At 38.2% G+C, this 26,163-nt stretch overlaps 1 protein-coding gene across 8 annotated transcripts in view; it reads left to right on the top strand.

Moving 5' to 3' along the window:
• The window catches only part of ARK2N (arkadia (RNF111) N-terminal like PKA signaling regulator 2N), an 80,982-nt gene that overhangs the window by 26,974 nt on the left and 27,845 nt on the right, over positions 1–26,163 (top strand). For 6 of the 8 annotated variants that reach the window (XM_053571698.1, XM_053571699.1, XM_053571700.1 and 3 more), the window contains one exon: positions 2,728–3,512. In XM_053571698.1, coding sequence (XP_053427673.1) covers positions 2,798–3,512 — 715 coding nt within the window. In that variant the 5' untranslated portion in view covers positions 2,728–2,797. Of the gene's footprint in view, positions 1–1,610; positions 1,722–2,727; positions 3,513–26,163 lie in introns of all 8 variants that reach the window. The other 2 variants (XM_053571696.1, XM_053571695.1) reach the window with 1 other exon arrangement.

Raw genomic sequence — 26,163 nt, forward strand, 5'->3', positions numbered from 1 at the left:
GTCACACGACTCACAGCAACCTCTAACTCTTGGGCTTATGCAGTTCTCTTGCCTCAGCCTCCCGAGCACCTGGGACTACAGGAGCCCACCACAACGCCCGGCTATTTTTTTGTTAGTTTGGCTGGGGCTGGGTTTGAACCTGCCACCCTCGGCATATGGGGCCGGCGCCCTACTCACTGAGCCACAGGCGCCGCCCAGAATATTTGTGTTTTTAATTAAGCAAAAAGTAGACTTGTCATGTTAGATCAATAAAAGAATTTTTCAAGCATTTCTAGGTTTCTCTTCCATATAGTGTTGGAGATGCCATATTGCACCTAACATACCATCTAGATCAGTGATTTTCAACTACTGTGCCTTGGCACACTGGTGCGCCACTAAAATTTTTAAAGATCATTAATTAAATTATTTTCAAAAGAAGTTCAAAGTACAATAAGTATATTCTTTTTTTTACTCTGTTTAATTTTTTGATCAACATAATTTAAGTGTGCTGCAGAAGTTTAACTATAGGTTCAAGTGTGCCATAAGATTAAAAAAAGGTTGAAAAACACTGATTTAGAGTAATGTTTTTCCCTGTGACCAATGAGTGGTCATGATAATTGCCTTCTATAATATCACTTGTAGTGAGCAAAGTGTATTCTTGCCTTGCACATTCTTAGCATCCTCAAAACCTACCAGTTAATGAAGTTTGCACTGCACAGTAAATCCTCACTTAATGTCATTGATAGGTTCTTGGAAACTGCAACTTTAAGTGAAATGAAGTATAGCAGGTCCTGGAATAACATTCTTGACAAGAAAAAAAATTCGTTTTGTTTGAAGTCATGTCTCGGTTTCTGTGGCTCAAGCGGCTAAGGCACCAACCACATACACCTGAGCTGGCGGGTTCAAATCCATCCTAGGCCTGCCAAACAACAATGACAACTGTAACCAAAAAAATAGCCAGGCATTGTGGTGGGTGCCTGTAGTCCCAGCTACTTGGGAGGCAGGGGCAAGAGAATCGCTTGAGCCCAGAAGTTGAGGGTTGCTGTGAGCTGTGATGCCACGGCATTCTACCCAGGGTGACAGCTTGAGGCTCTGTCTCCAAAAAAAAAAAAGTCATTTTGCTTAAAGTCACAGTTTCTAATGACCTATTGGTCTCGTTTGAGTCTTACATACACATAATTAGGTCACAACCTCTTGTGGTTGAAAATGATGTCTTGTACCTCTGTGATTAATTGGAGTTATATCATCACTCACGGTGGTGGGTGTATTAGGTTCTAAATTTAGCATACAAAGTGTAAAATGTGTGTAGGGTGTTTTCTCTTAAATGTCTTAAATGTTCATAAATACAGTAATTGAACTGTATTCAGTGGTCATTCTTTGTGAAAAAAACATCTGTTTCAACCCTAGACTCACATTCAGCATGATGAGAGGTATGTGGGAAGTAGGAAGGACTGAGGGAGAAGCAAATTCTGGCTTTTCAACTAAATAAATGCTCCTCTAGAGCAACTCTGTTGAAGGAAATGCAGACAGGTTTGATGCATGTAATTGGGTTGTTAATGTGCCAAGTGCATGTAGTTGAAGTTTTTTCTTTGCTTTTGTTTCTTTTTTCTCCCCCCCACCCCCTTTTTTAGAAATGGGATCTTGCTCTGTCACCCAGGCTGGAGTGCACTGGGAGTGCAGTAGCTCGCTGCAGCCTTGAACTGCTGGGCTCAAGCAGTCCTTCTGAGTACCTGGGACTAGAGGTGCGTGCCACCATACCTAGCTAATTTTTTTCATTATTTTTAAGAGATGTGGAGTGGTGGAATGTCTCACCATGTTGCCCAGGCTGGTCTCAAACTCTCAGCCTCAAGTGATCCTTCCAATTCACAGAGATTGACCCATTGCTCTTGGCACAATTTTTTTTTTTTTTCAACATAAGTATACATTTGATGTTTCTCCACTGTAAACCACCCCCGTCCCACCTCCAGAAAAGAAGATTTGAGAATAAAAGAAATTGAGGATTTGAGTATAAAAGTACTTAATTATTATAGTTAACTCACTGTTATCTGGATTAGTTTTTTGTTAAACATTCTTATTTATATTAAATGAAACATACATATTAACTGTGTGTGTATACTTTTTTTTTGAGATGGAGTCTCACTTTGTCATCCAGGGTAGAGTGCTGAGGCATCATAGCTCGTAGTAACCTCAAGTTAGGCTCTAGTGATCCTTTTGCCTCAGCCTCCCTAGTGGCTGAGACTATAGGTGACTACCACGACAACTGGCTGCTTTTTCTACTTTTAGTAGAGACAGGGTCTTGGTTTTGCTCAAGCTGGTCTCGAACTCCTGAGCTCAAGTGATCTACCCACCTCAGCCTCCCAGAGTGCTAGGATTGTAGGCATGAACCACTGCACCAGACCTGTGTATATATTTGAAGTTCCCTCTCTTGAACACTTTGAATAAAGCTGTAAATTTGTAAGTTCTTGTTTGATTATTTTTTGGCCTTGCAAGTTCAGTAATAGAGGATTCATATTATGCCATTTTCAGTAGCTGAGTTTGCTAGTCCTTTTACTGTCTGTTGATCAAGCAAACAGATTATATATATGTGTATATACACACACATATATACATTGTAAAACATTTATAACATTTTATGTACATATTAAAGCCTGTGTAATAATAACTTTTGCCACTCAGAAAGGTAGGCATGTTGTGTTAATTAAATAATTTGTCATTTCTGTTTATTGATTTTTGTGTGTTTTTGTACAGGTTGCTTTCCTGTTGCTTCTTTGATATCGTTTCCTAGACCCTGCTCCATGATCTAACTCAAAATTTTGAAATGAAGATGGAGGAGGCAGTAGGAAAAGTCGAAGAACTCATTGAGTCCGAAGTCCCACCAAAAACATCTGAACAAGAGACAGCCAAGGAGGAAGATGGCTCTGTAGAGCTGGAATCTCAAGTTCAGAAAGATGGTGTTGCAGATTCTACCGTTCTTTCTTCAATGCCCTGCTTGTTGATGGAACTGAGAAGGGACTCTTCTGAGTCTCAGTTAGCATCCACGGAGAGTGACAAGCCGACAGCTGGCCGAGTTTATGAGAGTGACTCCTCTAATCACTGCTTGCTTTCCCCTTCCTCTAGTGGTCACCTGGCTGATTCAGATACGTTGTCTTCTGCAGAAGAGAATGAACCCTCTCAGGCAGAAACAGCTGTAGAAGGAGACCCTGCAGGAGTGTCTGGTGCCATAGTTGGGCGCAAATCTAGGCGGTCCCGATCTGAAAGTGAAACATCAACTATGGCTGCCAAGAAAAACCGGCAATCTAGTGATAAACAGAATGGCCGTGTTGTCAAGGTCAAAGGTCATCGGAGCCAAAAGCACAAGGAGAGGATCAGACTACTGAGGCAGAAACGGGAGGCTGCTGCGAGGAAGAAATACAACCTGCTGCAGGACAGTAGTACCAGTGATAGTGACCTGACTTGTGACTCAAGCACAAGCTCATCAGATGATGATGAAGAGGTTTCAGGGAGCAGCAAGACAATCACTGCCGAGATACCAGGTAGAGGATGTTTTTTAAACTGACTGTAAAGCACCTGATGGCATTTCTCAGCTGTAAGGCTCAGTTAGATGAGTGACACTTGAAAAAAATCCCGGAGATCTGCAGCTCTGTAAATTTGAAGACTGCAGTCTATTAACAAGACCTGGCCAGTTTAAAAAACCTATTCTGAGGTTTCTAGTGCACTTTAGCACGTGAGCAAAAAAATAAATAAATGGTTAATGATAGGGACAAGATTATTTTTAAGTAACGGAATTTCTCACAAGTCTCTTTCTCTGTAACACATGACCTGAACTCCCATCATTGCCTTTTTAGTACTGCTTAGATTTAATACTCACTGTTCAGCGTAATTATTAAGTACATTTTCCTCAGGAATAGGCACCTTGCTTTATTATGTATCCACTGCACTCAAGCTTACAGTGTCTGAAATAACACTTTTTTTGTTAAAGTTTTTAAACAACTGTTCCTCCTGAAATGGTAGCTATATGTGTTTCCCCCAGATGCAGTGCATGATGAGCTCGTTATCTTTGGTGCACATCTTTCTTATCTTCCATTTTGCGTAACTCCCCCAAATCCCCCAAGCTTTATAAGGTTTGTTAGAAATCTGCTTGTTTCAGCTATCGTTGGTATAAGAGTCTGTAACTTATTACATGTTTAACAGATCCGCTTTCCCCCTGTTATCATATCTGGTATTGTATACTACAAAGGCAGTCTTGAGATTTCATAGTGGAAGAAAGATGATTACTGAATGGTTCTTCAGTGGTGAATTCTCATTATTAAAGAGACTTAAAATCAGGAACATTTTGTAAACTACATGGCATTTATTAATAGATCATAATAGCATTATTTATTGCTATATTAAAGAAGGGGAAGTTTTGGTTTTAAAAGTATCCTGAGTGCCTATGTTTTTTCTCCCTAGTTTTCTGACTCTACATGTGAAGACAGCATATTGCTGATATACAAAGAATATTTCAAGAAAAATCATATTGGTTAATTAAACCTATAGCTAACCAAACTTATTTGAATGCAATAACTAGATTGACTGGTTTTAAAGTATTTTATAGTTGTTCAACTGGAAATGATAAAAGTGTCATTCATATACATCTATAGATTAAATATGAGTTTTAAAGTATTTAGAATTGCTTTTTACTGTTTCAATATCTTTATTGAGTTCCTTTGCTATAGTTCTTTGCATTAAAACTACTGGGAAGGGGATTTAAGTAACGCTCTTAGTTAAATGCAGGAGAAAAATAGACTTCAGAGTTGTAAGACTGAGGTACTTAGAACCAGACGAAGGCGGGTTTTAGGTATATTTCAGTTTCATTTCTTTTTGTTTGTTTGTTTTTTTCTGAGACAGAGTCTCATTCTGCAACTTTAAACTCATGGAATCAAGCAATCTTATTGCCTCAGCCTTTGGAGTACCTGGGACTACAGACATGTGCCACCATGCCTACCTAATTTTTCTATTTTTTTGTAGAGATGGTCTTGCTGTGTTGCTCAGAATGATCTCAAACTCCTGGGCTGAAGGGGTCCTCTTGCCTCAGCCTTCCAAAGTGCAAACGATTACAGGCATGAGTCACCCACCCTGCCTGGCCCAGCTTTACATTTAACAATATTTTAAAGAAAGTCTTATTAGTACCTGTAAGATTGTTTATGCATTCTTATATCCTGTTCTACTCTATTAATCAAGATCATGATGGATCTCTTAATGTAGTACTTAATACAGTACAGATTTTAAAAAATGTAACCACCCCAGTATTTTGCGTTTTTATGAAAAGGGTGAAGGGAAGTGAACAAAATTCTTTTTGAAGATAGAATCCCATTGTGGAGGTGGCATGAGAAGTGTCTTCACAGGCACTTTTCCTCTTTGGTTTATGTAGATCATGTGTGCTTTGTTAATATTTTCCTAACCTCTTTGCTAATTGACTATCTTGATCAGTGTTTAAAACTTAGAATACCGTTGGTCTGTTTTTTGTCTATTCTGAATTATATACTAACCAAATACCAAAGTAATTTGAATTTATAATTTGGTTTCTATTGTCATACCATTTAGCAAGTTGGTAGCTTTTGAAAATATGCAGAATTTTCTAAGGTAATCCTGGAGAATCAAATGGTAGGTTCAGGTGCAGGTCACTCTGACTGCCTGTGCCCAGTTACGGGAGGTGCCATGACCTCGCCTGGCATTGCACCAAGCAACAACGATGGAGTAGCCTAGAGCTTAAATAGTAAGAATTTCAGTTTAGGGCGGCGCCTGTGGCTCAAGGATTAGGGTGCCAGTCCCATATGCCGGAGGTGGCGGGTTCAAACCCAGCCCCGGCCAAAAACCACAAAAGAAAAAGAATTTCAGTTTAGCTCTCCACATTACTGTCTCTAAAACATTGTGACATTGTATTTTTAATGTAACAGTTATGCATCCTTCAGTTTCTTGAGTCATATTATGATGTAAGGGATGAGAGGTGGCACACTCAACCTTACAGCAAGAGCAGTTGTTGAAAAGTTGTATGAATTGTAATGGTAGGATAAATTATGGACTGACGTGAGTGCAACAACATGGACATTCAGGTGAACTTAAATTGGATGGGCCTAACCAGAGCCTCCTGAATGGGCGGGGCATGGTGGCTCACGCCTGTAATCCTAGCATTCTGGGAGGCTGAGGCAGGTGGATCACTTGAGTTCACTAGTTGAGACCAGTCTGAACTAGAGCCAGACCCAGTTTCTAAAAATAACCAGGCATTGTGGTGGGCGCCTGTAGTCCCAGCTGCTTGGGAGGCTGAGGCAAGAGAATCATTTAAGCCCAAGAATTTCTGGTTGCTGTGAGCTATGAGGCCACAGCACTCTACTGAGGGTGACAAAGTGAGACTCTGTCTCAAAAAAAAAAAAAAAAATCCCTTGGATGGTGAAATTTGAATCAGCTGTTCACACAGAATGGAAACCAAATGGAAAAGTAAAAACTAAGATTCTTCCATCTCTTTCATCAAGGTACAACTAATTTAATAATTCAGAAAATGCTTTATAAGCTTTTGTTTGGCATCAGCTTAAGTGTAGGAATTATACTAAATGTTCTTTTATGCCAAATAATTAAACAGTTAATGCATTTTCTTTTTTTTTTTGGTTTTTGGCCGGGGCTAGGTTTTAACCTGCCACCTCCGGCATATGGGACTGGCGCCCTACTCCTTGAGCCACAGGCGCCGCCCTGCATTTTCTTTTAAAAGAGTGCAAATAATGATGGAGACTAGTATAGTACGTGATCATATTTAATAATTGAGATAACTGGGCAACAAATGTTTATGAAGTTTTTTTTTTTTTTTTTGTGGTTTTTGGCCGGGGCTGGGTTTGAACCCGCCACCTCCGGTATATGGGACCAGCGCCCTATTCCTTGAGCCACAGGCGCCGCCCTGATGTTTTCTAAAATTAGCAATTAGGGTGGCACGGCACCAGCTCCATATACCAGGGGTGGCAGGTTCAAGCCTGGCCCCAGCTCAAACTGAAAAATAAAATTAGCAATTAACTAACTGGCAGCCCCCCCCTTTTTTTTTTTTTTTTGCCGTTGTCGGCTGGGGCCAGGTTTCAACCTGCCACCTCTGGTATATGGGGCCAGCACCCTACTCATTGAGTCATAGGCACCGCCCATGACTGGCAGCTTTTACTGTTGGCACTAGATCATTCTGTCCTTGACATTTTTGGAAATATATTGATGTTTTGAGAATCCCTTTGGAGTTATGGTAACAAAACAATTCTGGCAGTACTTTCATTTGGGGGCAGTAGAGATGAGTAAGGTTAGATTATTTTATAGTATTTCATAATAAATTAATGCAAAAATACTATGTGGTAGTTATATTGAATAATCAAGACTTTTGTCAAGTGTCCTATCTTTATAGATTATCTTGTGCTTTGATCATTCTTTGCAGTTTTATGACTAGAGCATTATTTTTTAATCAAGGGAATAGTTTACTCTGTAAAACAATCACTTTTGAGACTAGCTCTGTAAAGGCTGCCATTGGGGGATTTTGATTTAGTTAATATGGATAATGGACATTAGACTTCATTCACTTCAAGAAATTCTCTAAACTAACATGTGTGCATCAGTGTACTTGGGTAGTGGAGAAAAATAGTTTTTCATAAATATTTAGCATAGCGTAGACCTTTCTACAGGGTAGCTTTAGCTTGTCTTGGCTATAATGACCTGCTTTTGTTTAGTTTAATAGTCTACCATATAAGTACCTATGTAGACTGAGGTCCCCAAAATAATATCCACCATAATAGGAAAAAGTCAGTTATCTTGGCTGGTTTGCCTTTAGAAAATTTAATTGGTCTCTTTTGTAGAACATCAGGGAGGCTAAGATCACCTAAATTCTCAATCTATGTGGCCAGGCCAGGCCAGACCAGCTCAGTCCCACTTCAAGCCAGGATCTCACCACCCATTACTCACCAAGCATAATGACAAGCTATCATCTTATCTGACAGTTATTTTCTGTAATAGAGATTATCCTATTGATATTTAATCAATTAACTCTTGTTTTTTTTTTTTTTTGAGACAAGAGTCTCATTCTGTCACCTTTGATTGAGTGCTGTGGTGTCATAGCTTGCAGCAACCTCAGACTGTTGGGCTCAAGCCATTTTCTTGCCTCAGCTTCCCAAGAACTTGGGACTACACCTGGCTACTTTTAGAGGCGGGGGTGGGTGTGTCTCGCTCTTGCTCAGGCTGGTCTTGAACTTGTGAACTCAGGCAGTCAACCTGCCTGGGCCTCCCAGAGTGCTAGGATTACAGGCGTGAGCCACCTCGCCTGGCCTGATCAATTAAGTCTTGCTTGAAAACTAAAATAATTTTATTAAGTGGTAAATTCTTTGTAGACATTTTTAAAAGTAGAAAAATATGAAGTAGAAGCTTCAAATCACCCATACTTCTACTTATGTTAACATTTGGGAATGTTACCTCCTTTGCATGATATGTAACAAAATTTTTCATACTAGATAATTGCTTCTATCTTCCTTTCTGTCTTCACATTGAATTTTGAGCATTTTATCAAAACACTCTCTCTAGAATGTAGGGATTTTGAATAATTTTGCTCAGTATAAAAATAACTTCTGTAATGTTGGTGCTTCAGACTGTTTTTAGTTTTTGCTATTGTGAGTTAAGGGTATGAATGTTTACGGCTATTGCCTACATACTGTCATTCTGTTTCTTAAAAAATAAGCTTATTCTCGCCTGTAGTCCCAGCTACTTGGGAGACTGAGGCAGGAGAATCGCCTAAGCCCAGGAGCTGGAGGTTGCTGTGAGCTGTGTGACGCCACGGCACTCTACCGAGGGCAATAAAGTGAAACTCTGTCTCTACAAAAAAAAATAAAATAAAAATAAGCTTATTCCATTCAGGAGTTTGAATGTTCATACATCATATTCTTACTATTGATTTTTTCTTTTTCTTTTTGAGACAGAGTCTCACTATGTCGCCCTGGGTAGAGTGCCGTGCTGTCATAGCTCACAGTAACCTCAAACTCTTGGGCTTAAATGATTCTCTTGCTTCAGCCTCCCAACTAGCTGGGACTACAGACGCCTGCCACATGCCTGGCTATATTTTTGTTGTAGATGTCATTGTTCGGCAGGTCTGGGCTGGATTCAAACCCATCTGCTACAGTGTATGTAGCTGCTGATCTACAGGCCCTGAGCCCTTACAATTGATTTTTTTTTTTTTAATCTTACCTATTTGATGAAAGAATTGTATTTTAGTGTTGATTTGTATTTCTTTGATCATTTGTGAAATTAAAATTATGTTTGGCCATTTGTATTCTTTTGGTAAATAGTCTATTCATGATTTTTGCGCATTTTCCTCCTGACACGTGTTTTTCTTACTATTAATAATTTGTGAAGCTTCTTATCCTACTGGAGATTTAATTGCTTGGAAAACTTTTAATATTAATTTAGGCAATAGGGGCTAATGGTAGAAGATGACAAATCCACATGGGGAATTCCACGAAATTCAAATAATTAGCTTTTTTTCTAGGTTGAATATAAAATGGTTCAGTGGCTAAAAGCCTGATGTCTGTATTTTAAGCTTTTGTAATCTGGTTGCATTTTGGTAGCTATTTAGGAGACACACTATATACATTGATAACAAAACAGGTAATAACTGTTTTTTTTCAGCTTATAAATGCAAATCCAGCAGGTAAACATTCATTCAGCAAATATTTGAGTGCTTCAGCCCAATTAGATCAGAATCTTTGGGGTCTGACTCCTGGCATCAGTTTTAAAAATGATGATATTTTAAAGTGATCAGCTTTAAAAGGTGAAGACAGTGAGCACCTAGAGCTAAGTTAAGCATTGATTTGTAGTGAAAAATTATTGTGAAACTGGTAGTTTGGTTCAGTTAAGTTCCTTTAAGTGCTGACGGGTATCAAGTTCTAAAACAGTGGCATCTATAGTTTTCTTTTGAAATCATATTAGCTATAATCAAATAGCACAGTGCTATATTAATAAGCATAAGCTTCTTTTACTTCATGTAAGTGATTTGTTTTTGAAAATCGCACATTGTTAAATGTGAATTTCTATATATTATAATGTCTGGATAACGTAAATTTAAATTTTACAAGCTTTCAGGTCATAATTGGTGGGTATCCTTTGGTAATCTATTAAAGCACTAGATACTATTTTTAGCCTGTTTTTACTAACTTATTAAAGTAAGTGCCTAAATTCACTTTATATATGCAAAATATAGCTTTGCTTTTGATATGTCTTTTTCTCAAAATAGTATGTATCTTAGTGTTAATAAAAGGACTTGTGTATTTAAGGTGAGAATATGTCTCTGGTTTTGTCTCTTTAAAATAGATTTCATTTTTTTTTTTTTTTTTTTATTTTTTTGTTGTTTTTTTTTTTTTTTGTAGAGACAGAGTCTCACTTTATGGCCCTCGGTAGAGTGCCGTGGCCTCACACAGCTCACAGCAACCTCCAACTCCTGGACTTAAGCGATTCTCTTGCCTCAGCCTCCCGAGTAGCTGGGACTACAGGCGCCCGCCACAACGCCCAGCTATTTTTTTGGTTGCAGTTTGGCCGGGGCCGGGTTTGAACCCGCCACCCTCGGTATATGGGGCCGGCACCTTACCGACTGAGCCACAGGCGCCGCCCTAAAATAGATTTCATTTTTTAGAGTAGTTTTATGTTTACGGGGAAATTGAGCAGAAGGTGCAGAGTTCCCACATGCCCCCTTTCCCCACATACCCACAGCCCTCCCCACTGTCAAGATCTTGCTGTAGAGTGGACATTTATTATGTTGATGAATCTACATTGACACATCATTATTATCCAGAGTCCATAGTTTACTTTTAGGGTTCACTCTTAGTATTGTAAATTCTGTGGGTTTTGACAAATGTAAAGGAGTATAATTGGTCCCTGTTTTAAAAGCCTTCAGAATATCTTGCTTATCAGTGTTTATTGCTGGTAATCAGTCATCTTTCTGAGGCTGCAGTTTAACCTCACTGCCCCCAGTATAAAAAGCCTTCTTACACCATGCTCTGAGTTTAGCTTTTAATTGCCCATTCTCAATATACCTTGAGGAAATAGGTAATAATAGAATCTAAAGCAGATCAGAGTACCACCTGATTTCCTGTCCTACACTTAAGTTTACCCAATACTTACAATGGAGCTTAAGGGAAATTTGATATGCTTTAAATTCCGTTTGGTCTGTCCCTCCCCCAAGCTGAATATACAGTATTTAGGGCATATCCTTTTTGAGGAAGACTTTTTTTGTAGAGACAGAGTCTTATTTTATCGCCCTCGGTAGAGTGCCGTGGCCTCACACAGCTCACAGCAACCTCCAACTCCTGGGCTTAGGCAATTCTCCTGCCTCAGCCTCCCGAGTAGCTGGGACTACAGGCGCCCGCCACAATGCCGGGCTATTTTTTGGTTGCAGTTCAGCTGGGGCCGGGTTGAACCCGTCACCCTCGGTATATGGGGCCGACGCCTTACTGACTGAGCCACAGGCGCTGCCCAAGGAAGACTTTTTTTTTAAAAATGAAGACAGCATAGAGGATCTTGTAATCAGAGGAAAAAGAAATGTTAGAGGTATGGCTGATAATAGGCGTCATGAAGTTTTTATCTGCTATGTTGAATTGGGCTAAAAATTTGTCCCATACCCTCCTAGGCAGTGAAAATAGGTGGTACGACGGACTAAAAAATTCTTTTTGCCTAGAAGAAAGAGTTATTCTTGATACTGAGACATGGGAAATTTTTCTTTGTAATCATTATAAAAAGCCACTATGTGATAAAGTGACCATGTTTTTAGAAATACCATGGGGTAAATTCACTAAGCTATTTCATGAGAGTGTTCATTATGAGACTTGATGTAGGTAAATATATAAGGCCAAGATTGATTGATTCCATCAATCATTCATTTATTCAGTGGATATTTGAGCACCTAGTATATGGCATTGGGAGCACAATAGTGATTGAAGTCTCTGCTCTCATGGAACTTAATCTTCCTTGAGGAGATAGTTAATAAATGAATTCATCATATGCTACCAGGAAGGGATATGTGCTATGAATGATAATAAAGCAGGATGCAAGAGATAAAGATTGACTAGGAATGGGATAGAAAAGCTATTTTAGATGGTATAGGCAAGAATGGTCTAAAGAGGTAATATTTGTAATAGGTCCCTAAGTGGCTTTATTAGAGACCTAAACTATAGAGGATTCAAACCACAGATGATCTAAGCGAGTTTAAGTATAAAACAGTATATATATAGGACCATATCCTAAACTGGAATTCTATAACCAGTATTCTACAGGAAATAATAGCTATACATATGTTCACATACTTGGAAAGTACGAGATTATATGTTAATAGGCTTTTTGGTTGTTGGGTTTTTTTGTTTGTTTGTTTCTACTATGGGACAGTTCAGCCATTAATTTACTTTCCAGAGGGGAAGGATATGATTTGTTGCATATTCCAAACTTCACCACCAAACTCTCTGTGTGTGTATGCATACATTGTAACACTGTGCGTAGATAAGGGTTTGCAAAAAGTTAACCCAGGTATATGCATGAATCATGTACATCCTCTATATGGTTTTCCATAAGAATTTTTAAAAACAGAGCTTATTATAAGAGTCAATCAGTCAGTGAAGATTATTGTATAATAGTTTATTGTGAGCCACCTGCCACAATTCTTTTTAGAATTTCTTTTTTTTTTTTTTTCGCAGTTTTTGGCTGGGGCTGGGTTTGAACCCGCCACCTCTGGCATATGGGGCCGGTGTCCTACTCCTTTGAGCTACAGGCGCCGCCCCTTTTTAGAATATTTGTTTGTTTGAGACAGAATCTCACTATGTCGTCTTCAGTAGAGTGTTAGGGCATCACAACTCACAGCAACCTTAAACTCTTGGATTTAAGTGATTCTCTTGCCTCAGCCTCCCTAGTAGCTGGGACTATAGGTGCCCACTCAATGCCTGGCTATTTTTTCTGTTATAATTGTCGTTGTTTAGCAGGCCCGGGCCACCAGCCCCTGGTGTATGTGGCCAGCGCCCTAGCTGCTGAGCTACAGGCACTGAGCCAACTTTTTAGAATTTGAAAGCCAAAGTTAAAACACTCGGTGGCTCAAACCTGGGCACCACCAATCAAGTCTGTAATCTTAGCAGTTTGGTAGACTGATACAGGAGGATTGCTTGAGGCTGGGAGTTCCAGACTGGCCTGAGCAAGAGCAAGACACTGTCTCTACAGAAAATAGAAAAATCTGCTGAGTGTAGTGGTACACACCTGTAGTCCCAGCATCTCAGGAGGTTGAGCCAGGGGGATTCCTTGAGCAGGAGTTTGAGGTTGTACTGAGCTATGATCATGCCAGTGTACTCTAGCCTGGGCAACAGAGGGATACCTTTTATGAAAAATAGATAAATAAACTCACCTTCAAAGATACTGTGATTGTCAAGCCAAAGTTATGCATTAAAATCACCTGGGGAGCTTAAAACGAACCTCAACTACCTTGGAACCACCCTAGGCTTTGGTATTTCTTAAACCATTTCAGATTCTTGCCTTCACCAAAAGTTGGAAACCACTATTACAGATTAAGGCAGTTGTATAGTAGCAGAATACATGCTTCTAGGCAGATATATTGAAGCTATGAAAAGTGGTAATGTTATTCATTTTATTATTTTTCTTGGAATCAGTGATTCTAGTTAATGAATTTAAATGCTGCTTTTGAATGCTGTATCAAGACTATTTTTAGCAATGCTTATGTCATTTTCCTGAGTAAGCGTGTCTTAATAAATATGAATTTTCTGAATTAATAATGTTTTATCAAATGGCCTCAATGTCTTTAAAGCTGACTTCAGTCATGCTGGGGGTTCTGAAGGAGTGCCCAGGGAAGTTTCAGGATTATTTGACAGAAGTGCTGTGTGTGTGATGTGATGGGAACTGCATAGGCAGTGTCCTAGAAGAGGCCGTGACTGTCTTTGCAGGATGCAGAGGCAGACAGAGAAGTTCCACGTGTGGATGGAAACACTCACCTTGATAATGGTGAAGAGAACAAGCAGCTGCTGGAACCTAGGGTACCTAAAATGCAACTAGGTTAGCCAAAGACTTGCCCGTATCACCAGTCAGGTGCTGCACTCAGAGGCCTGATTCTCAAGTACTGCCCCAGCAGCCCTTTGGCTCTTAGGTGACTTGTCTAAATGTTGACAGTATGTTAAAATTCCCAAAGACTTATAATAACAGTTTTCCAATTAATGTTGCTGAAAATGGGAATATCATAGAAGAACCTTTGAATCTTTACTAATGCTGAAAATGGGGATATTATAGATCAACCTTTGAATCTGTCACAAAATTGTGTTGACTGCTTTTTTGGATTTTGTAAGAATATGCTTTTGCCCATTGTTAGTTTTTTCAGTGATGTTTTGGGAACTAGTAGTAAACAATTTCTTTTTTAAAAATTAGTTATTAAAACAGAAATCAGAATTTGGTAAATTTTGGTTTGAGCTGTGTTATGTGTGGTTGGAACATAGACCCACATTTATACATAATAGTAGTAATCCTTTTTATATATATATATTTTTTTTTTTTTTTTTTTTGTGGTTTTTGGCCGGGGCTGGGTTTGAACCCACCACCTCCGGCATATGGGACCAGCGCCCAACTCCTTGAGCCACAGGCGCCGCCCTCCTTTTTATATTTTTAATATGAAAATAAATTGAGAATGTTAGTGAACCCAAATAGGTAAGTAATTTCTTGAGAATTTCTTAGCATTTCTTCTTCTTCTTCTTCTTTTTTTTGAGACAGAGTCTCAAGCTGTCACCCTGGGTAGAGTGCCATGGCATCGTAGCTTACAGTGACCTCCAACTCTTGGGCTCAAGTGATCCTCCTGCCTTGGTTTTAATTTTTAGTACGGATGGGGTCTTGTTTTTTGCTCAGGCTGGTCTTGAACTGGGTAACTCAAGCAATCTACGCGCCTGGGCCTCCCAGAGTGCTAGGATTACAGGCATGAGCCACCATGCCCGGCTTCTTACCATTTATTCTTTTGAGACTCTGTTGATTCCCTTTTGATTCTAACTGAAGAATCACATAATTAATCCCACTATGAAGATCAATGAATGAATGTACTGCATGAATATTTTTATATCATTCCTTGTAATTTAATGAACTAATAATTTGTTGCTAGTCTTTCATGAATTATAGTAATACCGTTTGTATGCAGGAAAAATACATTACTTTTTTTGAGTAAATATTTGTTCTGTGCCTGCTATGGAAGTTACCATAGGGAAGGCAAGATTAGACTGCAGTTTGATTTCATGCACGAGAAAAATGCATTTTTCTCTGCTATATAAATGTATTTTTCTCTGCTATATAAATGGATTTTTATCTTGAGCTTTAATTAAAGCTCAAGGCCCAAGGTAATAACCTGGTAGGCATCATCCTGTGGAATTCTGGCAACCTGATGTAAAGAATACTCTAGAGGACAGAGATAAAATGGTCACACTATCAAGGGTATGTATCAAATGGGTTTTTAATTTGCTAGTGACTACGTTTATTAGCTAATGTGCTATCAGTTTGATTTGTTTTCAGTCTCTGAACTGAAAATAAATGGCCCTTTGTTATGTTAAAATGTGCAGGGAGTATGTCAAAGGGAAGAAAATATCACAGGGTCTTGCAACGTGGTAGACGTTTTTATGTGTGGCCTGGGTTTGGGAAAAACTGGTATTTTATCTTTTGGGGTTTATAGGAATATTGTAAGAAACAGCTAAATTATGATGGAAAACTTCAATGGAAATATGTAACTTTGCCCACATAGGTGGTTTTGTAAAATAGTTTTTTAAAATGCTGGTAAAATGGATTTACTTTAAGAGAAATTTCGTCTTCGCATTTATAATTTAATAATTATCAATATGGAAAGGTTAATTTTATTTAATGAAGTGCAACTTTGGAAAAAATCTAACTCTGTTGTATAAGTGGAAGAATAGGCATATGGTATATTTGGAGTTTTGTTATATAAATAGTCAAGACCTTTAAAAAATTGTTTTTATTGGTAACTTTCCTCAGAAAAACCACCGCTCCTTTAAAAAAACCAGTTTTATGTTCACATACTCAGTTTGTTAACAGTAATAGATTGACTCAAGTTTTTTTCCTTTTCTGGTTTTGAATTGAATAATGGCCATCAGATTTTTCTTTTATTTCTTTTTAGAACTTGATGTCTGAAATCAGTAGTTAACTTTGGGAAATGCTTGTTTGTGCTCAGTTTTTGTTTAAGAATATGTATATAAATTGATGAAAAATATTAGTGGTCTCTAATTCAATTGTATAATGACTGCCAGATTTCCTGAACTTAAATATTTAATCATTAGAGGTAAGGTTTAAACACTAAGCTCTTTGCAATAAATAATGTTAGTATGATTTTTTTTTTGGCAGTTTTTGGCCGGGGCTGGGTTTGAACCCGCCACCTCCGGCATATGGGACCTGCACCCTACTCCTTTGAGCCACAGGTACTGTCCAACTTAGCACATTTTTAAAAAAAGGTTCACAGCAACAGGAAGAGCATACTGGTTTTGGATGACTGAATTTAAACTAATATACAATTTTTACTTGAAGTTAAGATGTTTTCAGGAAAGTTCTGTCTTCAAATTCCATGAATCACGGATTACTAGGCATGGATTTTTAGATAGAAGAAAATACTAATTTAATTTCACTATGTTAATGGATATTTTTCTATGTAAGTATAAACTGGTTCAAGTACTTAATAGGCTTCTTTTTTGTTTTATGATATAAAATCTAATATGTTAAGCATGTCCTGAAGTACTTTTTATTTCTAAATCAGAAAAACATCTTTTTTTTTTTTTTTCCTGTAGAGACAGAGTCTCACTTTATGGCCCTCGGTAGAGTGCCGTGGCCTCACACAGCTCACAGCAACCTCCAACTCCTGGGCTTAAGCGATTCTCTTGCCTCAGCCTCCCAAGTAGCTGGGACTACAGGCACCCGCCACAATGCCCAGCTATTTTTTGGTTGCAGTTTGGCCGGGGCCGGGTTTGAACCCGCCACCCTCGGTATATGGGGCCAGCGCCTTACCGACTGAGCCACAGGCGTCGCCCAGAAAAACATCTTTTAAGAATAACATATGGACTGGTTGTTGTTATTGTATTGGCTGTATATATTCCAATTTTTGTTTGGATGATTGGCAAGAGCTTTGTAGATTATTTTGCCTTTTTTTTTTTTTTTTTGAGGCAGAGTCATATGTCGCCCTCAGTAGAGTGCTGTGGCGTCACAGCTCACAGCAACCTCAAACTCTCTGGCCTAAGTGATTCTGTTGCCTCAGCCTCCCAAGCAGCTGGGAGTACAGGCGCCCGCCACAATGCCTGGCTATTTTTTTTTGGTTGCAGTTGTCATTGTTGTTTAGCAGTCTCTGGGCTAGACTTGAACCCACCAGCTTTGGTGTATGTGGCTGGTGCCCTTACGCACTGAGCTACGGACGCCGAGTCAGATTCTTTTGCCTTTAAGAAAATGAAAAACAGTTTGGTGCAATAGAATTATCAAATGTGAGTTTTAATAATTATTCAAGGTAAGAATAACATTTTGAATATTTGAAAAGGTATTGAAAATTAATAATTGTGAGAAGCCTTTCTTCAAAATTTTGTATAAAATTGTGGAGAGGTTTTGGAGAGAAAGAATGCTAGAGTACACTGATTTAATTCATAGAACATTAAGAACGTATTCCAAAGCAAAGTTTGACATTCTGTGGTTTGAAGACTTTAAGAATAATTTTGTAGTGGAAACACATAAAAAAGTTTTTTTATCCTGATTTTCAGTTTTCCCCGTACCTTGAAGATGTTTTGTCTTAAGGAGTATTGATTTGAAAATCAATAGGTTTTGCTTTAAAATAATTATACCTTTTCCAGATTGCACAATTTAAAAATATATCTTTCGAAATAATTTGCTTTTGATTATGGACATTTAAATGAACATTAAGTATTTGAAGTAGTTTTCTTTTTTTTTGAGATAGAGTTTCACTCTCTTGCCCCTGGTAGTGTGCAGCAGCTTCATCTTAGCTTGCTGTAACTTCATACTCCTGGGCTCAAGCTTGCTTCTTGCCCCAGACTTCCTAGTAGGTGGGATTGCAGTCTCGTACCACAGCACCTAATTTTTTCTACGTTTGGTAAGAGTGGGCTCTTACCAGACTTCTGAGAGTGCTAGGATTATAGGCATAAGCCACCAAGCAGGGCTTGAAGTAGTAGTTTTAATACCTTTTAAACATTTTACATAACTACTATTGTAAGTTTTTTTTTTTTTTTTAAAGACAAAGTCTCACTGTGTCACCTTCAGTAGATTGCTGTGCCATCACAGCTCACAGCAACCTCAAATTCTTGGGCTTAGGCAATTCTCTTGCCTCAGCCTTCCAAGCAGCTGTGACTACAGGCACCTGCCACAATACCCAGCTATTTTTTTGTTGCAGTTGTCATTGCTCTAGCTGACCCAGGCCAGGTTCGAACCCACCAGCCTCAGTGTATGTGACCTGTGCCCTACCCACTGAGCTACGGGCACTGCCACTACTGTTGTAAGGTATTGAGCTCTTTCCCTGAGGCAGAGTCTTTTTTTTGAGACAAGAATTTCATTTGGTCACCCTCAATAGAGTGCGCTGGCGTCATAGCTCACAGCAACCTCAGACTCTTAGGCTCAAGCGATTCTCTTGTCTCAGCCTCCAGAGTAGCTGGGACTATAGGCCCCTGACACAAAGAAAGCCTGGCTATTTTTTTTTTTGGAGACAGAGCCTCAAGCTGTTGGCCTGGGTAGAGTGCTGTGGCATTACTGCTCATAGCAACCCCCAACTCTTGGGCTTAAGTGATTCTTTTGCCTCAGCCTCCCAAGTAGCTGGGACTACAGGTGCCCGCATCAGCGCCTGGTTATTTTTGGTTGTAGTTGTTACTGTTGTTTGGCAGGCCCCGGCTGGATTTGAACCCGCCAACTATGGTGTATGTGGCTGGCACTTAGCCGCTTGAGCTACAGGCACCACCAAGCCTGGCTATTTTTTAGAGATAGGGTCTCACTCTTGCTCAGGCTTGTCTTGAACCTTTGAGCTCAGGCAGTCCACCTACTTCAACCTTCCACTTATGGCTTGTTTTCAGGTAATAGAGAAGCTGCAGACTTAAAAGAAATAGTTATTCTATTTAAAAATTACTGAACATTGTAAAAAAGAAAACTTTGGAGGGCAGCGTCTGTGGCTCTAAGGAGTAGGGTGCCAGCCCCATATATGTTTGGTTCAAACCCAGCCCTGGCCAAAAACTGCAAAAAAGAAAAAAAGAAAACTTTGGAAATGTTAGATAAGAAATTACAGTCATAGCTGCATTATTGGTTATTATATGTTGATTTTTTCTCATAGTATTTCTCTTTAGTTGGGGGCGTTTGAGAGGGCATTATCTGCTCACTAAATGTAAATGTGTTTTCTGATTATCTGCTGCCTGCTTTCTGCTCAGTTTGTACCAGTGCATTGTCCTAGGACATTATAGATACCTAATTATCTTAACTGAATTTAATCAGCAGATTAGAATGATCTGGTTGTTGTGAGCCATTTACCAGACAATAATAACTTTTAAAAATCTTATATACTTTTGGTACATAATTAAAACTGAGTATAATTTTTAAATGCCTAAGTAATTTTAATTTAGAGAAGGTAAAATCATTAACGTGTAATATTTTTCATCACGTTTTTTGTTTTAATTAGAAGCAGCATAAAGGATTTGGGGCTCCTTCCTTTGAGGTGGCTCATTCCTGCAATCTTAGCTCTATGGGAAGCCAAGGCTGGAAGAATGCTTGGGTTCAGGAGTTCTAGACCAACCTGAACAAGAGAAAGACTCCATCTCTACTAAAAATAGAAAAATTAGCCCTACTCAGGAGACTGAGGCAGAAGGATTAGTTTGAGGGTGCTCTGTGAGCTAGGCTGAGACCATGGTACTGTAGCCTGTGCAACACAGTGAGAGTCTGTCTTAAAAAAAAAAAAAAAAAATTATGTTGTGGGGCTTCAAGAGAATTGCTTCTCTCTTTCTTTTTAGTAAATCAGAGAAATGAGCCTAGTCTCAGGGATATGTATGTATGTGTATGTGTGTGCAGTGCATACCCATCTTAAAAATGCTGAAATAACCCTGAGTTTCATTAAGGTTCTATTTGATGAATGTCTGGGAGCAAATAACTGCAGTAGTCAGAAGTGATTCTAATGGGTTCAGGTCCTTAATATAATATCCACTCATTGTTTCCTAAAGGTATGTAAGAAAAGTACATTGCCTACAGATGGATCTAGTAATGGTAATTAAACCAGAGAAGAAGGCTTTTCAACCAATTAACTAGAGGTTTTGGTGATTTTTCTTTTGTAATCTCACTAGCAGGCTGAAAAAAATAATTTGAAAGAATGTATCTATTTTGCGTATTGCTTTTGTCATTGTCTACTGTTGTGTAGATTTAACAACAAAGGTCTCTAGGTATATATTACATAATATTTATTACTTGAAAGTTTTAGGCAAAATTATTTAAAGTATATTAAATCACTTGTTAATGAAAAAATTATATGTTCTCTTATTTTGTTGAGTACAGCACCTTAAATTGATAATACTGATAATTTTCCTTTTACATACACAGCTGACTTTGCCTGAAGATACAATTATTTAAGAGTTGTAGGAGGGGCGGCACCTGTGACTCAGTCGGTAAGGCGCCGGCCCCATGTACCGAGGGTGGCGGGTTCAAACCCGGCCCTGGCTGAACTGCAATCAAAAAAATAGCTGGGCGTTGTGGCGGGCGCCTGTAGTCCCAGCTACTCGGGAGGCTGAGGCAGGAGAATCGCTTAAGCCCAGGAGTCGGAGGTTGCTGTGAGCCGTGTGATGCCACAGCACTCTACCGAGGGCCATAATGTGAGACTCTGTCTCTACAAAAAAAAAAAAAAAAAAAAAAAGAGTTGTAGGAAAGATTGAAAATGGGCTATATATTTGTTTAGAATAACAGATTTATGGACAAGTTATCTTACAAAAGGTGACCTTTTTGTAAGGGAATTTTACCTTTTAATCCTTTTTAGCTTGTTGATTTCCTTTCTCTATTTTTTATTATTTAAATAATATAATGAGGGTACAATGAAAAAGAGTTTATGAAGTGCCATGTCAGAAAATAGGGTATCACTGCTCGGGAGGCTGAGGCAAGAGAATCGCGTAAGCCCCAAGAGTTGGAGGTTGTGGTGAGCCGTGTGACGCCACGGCAGTCTACCGAGGGCGGTACAGTGAGACTCTGTCTCTACAAAAAAAAAAGAAAATAGGGTATCAAGACAATTCCAACAAAATTTTTTCTCAAAATCCTCTTCAAAAATGGTGTATATGCCCTCAATCATCGAACAGATAAGACATTTTAATTCAGTTAGGAGTTTAGGAATTATCAATAACTTGTGAGTTTTAGTATTTTCTGTTTGTTTTTTTTTTTTATTTCTGTTTTTATTTCATATGAACCTTAGGGAAGTTAGTAGGAATTGGAATGAAACTGGTCGTGTGCTAGTATTTAGTAGGTATTTTTGTATTGTATTAAATCTCCACAGTGTAAAATAGAAAACATCATAAAAAATAGAGGAATAATCTGCAAAGTGTGGTCTTTGGTGATAAAGTTTTATTCACTTTGAGTTTCAGATTTGAGAAAATGTTGTCAAATTTTTATTTTATAACATTTGCTTTATCTCATTGTGCATCTGAAGTGTAAGTAACCTAGATAAATAAAAATTTTGAAAAATAAATGTTTCTCTTGAGGATGTTATTATATTAGTGATTCCCTGCCAGTTAATTCACATGAGGTGTTTTTGAATCAAGAAACTTGCTTTTCTGTAATGAAATAAATGGTAGTAGTTTATAGTTAGTGTAATTAATAATAGACTTTACATGTATTTTGAGATAATTTTTACTTTTTTTGTAATTGGTATTTTGAAAAAGGAGTTAAAATACCACTGTGAACATAAAAAAAGTCACTTCTTTTTCTTTAAACTGTATGTCCTCTTAAGCTATCTTATTACAAATTAAGGAATATTTGGAAAATAGCAAAATTTAGACTACTTCAAGGAGAAATTAAAAGGAATGTGTGAATCTAGCCAGGCGTTGTGGCGGGCGCCTGTAGTCCCAGCTACTCGGGAGGCTGAGGCAAGAGAATCACTTAAGCCCAGGAGTTGGAGGTTGCTGTGAGCTGTGTGATGCCACGGCACTCTACCAAGGGCCATAAAGTGAGACTCTGTCTCTACAAAAAAAAAACAAACAAAAAAAAACCCAGCCCCTGCCAAAAGGAATGTGTGAATCTTTAGCAGAGTATACAGACATAGGGAGGTGATTAATATCTAAGTTTTGTGCTAGATTAATAATAATTATAATTAAGATATTTTAGTTTTGTTCTCTATAGATCTGAATCTTCAAACTAATAGTTCATGAATTTGTCTCTGAAATAGAAAGATGAATTGAAGGATGATGACCTTTCAGGTGCACCATTTCTGTATTTATAGGTTCCCTTAAGTAACCAGGTAAATGACCTGAGTTATCTTTTGAAAACCTCATTTGATTCAGAGTTTTCTCAACTTTGTAGTTAGTGGTGAAATATTAAGTTGTATTTTTCTTTTGATCAACTTTTCAGTTACTCTGATAAGCTTGAATCTTTGCTTTTACCTCTTTGATCCTTTCAAAATGGCAAATGAGCTCTTCATCAATATTATAAATAGCTTTTCTGGGTGGTCAAAATGACCTGACATTTACTAGCATAAGGACAAATGTAATCCATAAAATTTTATTTCCATGTTAGATACTTTATAAAGTTTTTTAATGATTGAGATGAGTCTAATGGCAGAGGTACAGAACAGACATTAATTCAGTTTTATTTATCTTTTTGAGACAGAGCCTCACTTTGTCACCTTGGTGGAGTGCCATGGTGTCATCATAGCTCACAGCAACCTCAAACTCTTGGGCTCAAGCCATTCTCATACATCAGCCTCCTGAGTAGCTGGGACTACAGGTGCCCACCACAGCATTGGGCTGTTTTTAGAGACAGAGTCTTGCTCTTGGTCAGACTGGGCTCAAGCAGTCTGCCTGTTTCGCCCTCCTGGAGTGCTAGGATTATAGGTGTGAGCCACCATACCTGGCTGATACAGTTTTGTTTGTTTTTTTTTTTGAGACAGAGTCTTACTATGTCGCCCTTGGTAGAGTGCCTTGGCATCACAGCTCACAGCAACATCAAACTCTTGGGCTTAAGTGATTCTCTTGCCTTAGCCTCCCAAGTAGCTGGGACTATGCCCACCATAATGCCCAGGTATTTTTTTGTTGCAGTTGTCATTGTTGTTTAGCAGGCCCGGGCTGGGCTCAAACCCTCCAGCTTCAGTGTATGTGGCTGGTGCCCTACTCACTGAGCTACGGGCCCCGAGCCAATACAGTTTTAAAATAATGACAACTCCTAAACAAAGTTTTAGTGCATATTACTGCATTTCATTTCCATTTAGCCCTGTTGTCTTAGACATTTTTCTTTTTACTAAAATAGTTTTGTGATAGTTTACGTAAAATATGCACATGCAGTTTTTTGGCAGTTAAGGCTGTTTTTTCTGAGATGGCACTTTCTATATAGATTTTTGTCTTTTGTTGATATAATTATTTTTGTTTTCTAAGATATTTTGAAAGTGACTGCTTTCTATTCAAATTGTTCTGCATATATTTCCTATTTTTTTATTGATAGTAATAAAAATACAGCATATTTGTAAATATAAATTATCATCTTGGTAAATATTCTCCCATCTAATGAAACTGTTCTTTTTTCTTGAGCAGGTTCTGATAAAATGCAGATTCCCTTCTGCAACTATTGAGATTTACATCTGTCAGTTTCTCATGCCCACACCCTATTCCCCTTATATTTTTTAGCTAGATATTTCTAAGATTGCGTCTTTCAGGTGTAACATTTTCTGAATCTCACTATCTGGATAGAGGCTAAATGTGTAATGTTTAGACTCATGTTGTGTAGATAATGGACACCAGGCCTAGGTCCTTTCATAACTGGGCAGAAAGAGCCTGTATGGGTCCTTTGATAGCGACAGACAGATATTTTTCTTTTAGTTTGAAGGGAGTAGAGAGATCGGATATGGAAGGTAGGAAAGAAAGAATTTTCTGTGGACTTTATTGTATATTACAATGACTATGTTAATCTAGCCATAGACATGGAAGTTAAAGGGGCAAATCAGGTATTGGTCCATTGCCCCACAATTCTTTGGGCCTAAGACTTGGTGACAGGGAAGGAGAAATGATGTTTCCAGGTGTCTCTGGGATTCAAGAGGAATTCCTGTTTCCTAGATTTAATTAGTTTCATGCTCTGTAGGCTGGAATGATGCTAAGTGTAAATTAATCCAAAGTGATTTCTGTTTGGCTTTGAAATACTTTTGTTTATTATTTCTTTTCTTTTCTTTTTTTTTTTTTTGAGAAAAAGTCTCACTATGTCACCCTTGGTAGAGTGCAATGGCATCACAGCTCACAGCAACCTCAAACTCTTGGGCTTAAGTGATTCTTTTGCCTTAGCCACCCAAGTACCTGTGACTACAGGCACCTGCCACAACGTCCGGCTATTTTTTTGTTGCAGTTTGGCCGGGGCCAGGCCCGAACACGCCACCCTCGGTGTATGTGGCTGGCACTGTAACCATTGTGCACAGGCACCAAGCCACTGTTTGTTATTGTTATTTTTTTAAAGACAGGATCTTGCTCTGCCACCTTGCACTTGTAGCTCACTGCAGCCTTAAACTCGTGGGCTTAAGCAGTCCTTCTGCCTCAGCCTCTTGAGTAGTTGGGATTACAGGTGTGACCTAGTGCACCCAGCTGAAACACTTTTATATGCATACATACAAGATGACATTTCACATCAAACAAAAATATAAAATTCACATTTGTGATGATCTCATTCAATTATTAATCCTAGCAAGACATTTACATGACAAGTTTGGTTCATCTGTGAACAACACAGACAACAGCCCAGGCACTGATGTTTCCTTAAAGTTTCTTGCATGCGTGCTGCTTATAGAAGAGTGTACATGTAAAGGTAGGCAAACAGTGAAGTGGGGCAGGCACTAATTATACTGGAAAAGAGGACCTGTGTATGAATTCTTATTGCGTTCTGTGTTATGTCTACTTTAACCCTCACATAATCTCTCAAGAGACAGAGGAATGGAACATTTACCAGAGTCATAACAGCTAGGAGGTAGTAGGCAGGGCTTCAACCAGTGTATCTGCTGCCAAAAATTTGTACTCCTATTCTGCTCCTAATCTCATATATTCCTTTTCCCCCTGCAATGAGCACAACTATAGTCTGTTCTGGTTTTACCTAATTAGGACTCAAATTTCTCATCTGTAAAATGAGAGTAGTGAATTATAGGATTACCTTGTATTTGTGTGCTTCTGGTTGTCAAATTTGAAAAGAGGAATTTGTCATGATTAAACACAGTAAAGGAAAAGTTAAGTTTTGTTTTGTGATTCAGACTTTTTTTCCATGGGATTTAGAATGTATTTGAAAAGGAAACTAATTCATAAAAGTAAGTTTTTGATAGCAATTATGCAGAAGATTTAAGATCATAAAAGGGGCAAAACTCACTATCACTAATTAATGTTGACAATATAGGTACATCTATATTTTGGTATTTGAAAAGTTAGAACCTATTTAATATGGGATAGGAGAATAGTAAGGGTACAAACCTATTTATAGACTAAATTGATGCGTTTAAATAAAAAGTAATTGGTGAATTATTCAACCTTCAATTTTTCTTGTTATGTAACAAACTGCAAACATTTTGAAAGATTACAATCAAAAGAAGTAGCAACTGAACCATAAATAATTATTAACTAATTATGTGAAATTTACCTTTATAAAGAGATGGTTTTAATGACTGTAGGAAAACTAATAAATTCATTGTTAAAAATTTATGTTTTAACACTCTGACAGATCAAAGTTGGCAGATGGGAGGAATGTACAGTTTGGATAATTTTAAATGCCATAAGCATGAAATGTGCTTTTGTTAATGACTAAATCTTAAATTGGAATTGTTTCCATGTATAACTTTACTTGAAGTGATTATTTTGATGTTCTTAAAAGTCAAAATAAGGTCTTAGTAACAATGCAATTGTTTTAATAGCTGATAGGGATAATTAAGTGAGAGCAAGTATATTTTCCCCATGTTTA

This window comes from Nycticebus coucang, chromosome 19, assembly GCF_027406575.1.
Source record: "Nycticebus coucang isolate mNycCou1 chromosome 19, mNycCou1.pri, whole genome shotgun sequence".
NCBI lineage: Eukaryota > Metazoa > Chordata > Mammalia > Primates > Lorisidae > Nycticebus > Nycticebus coucang.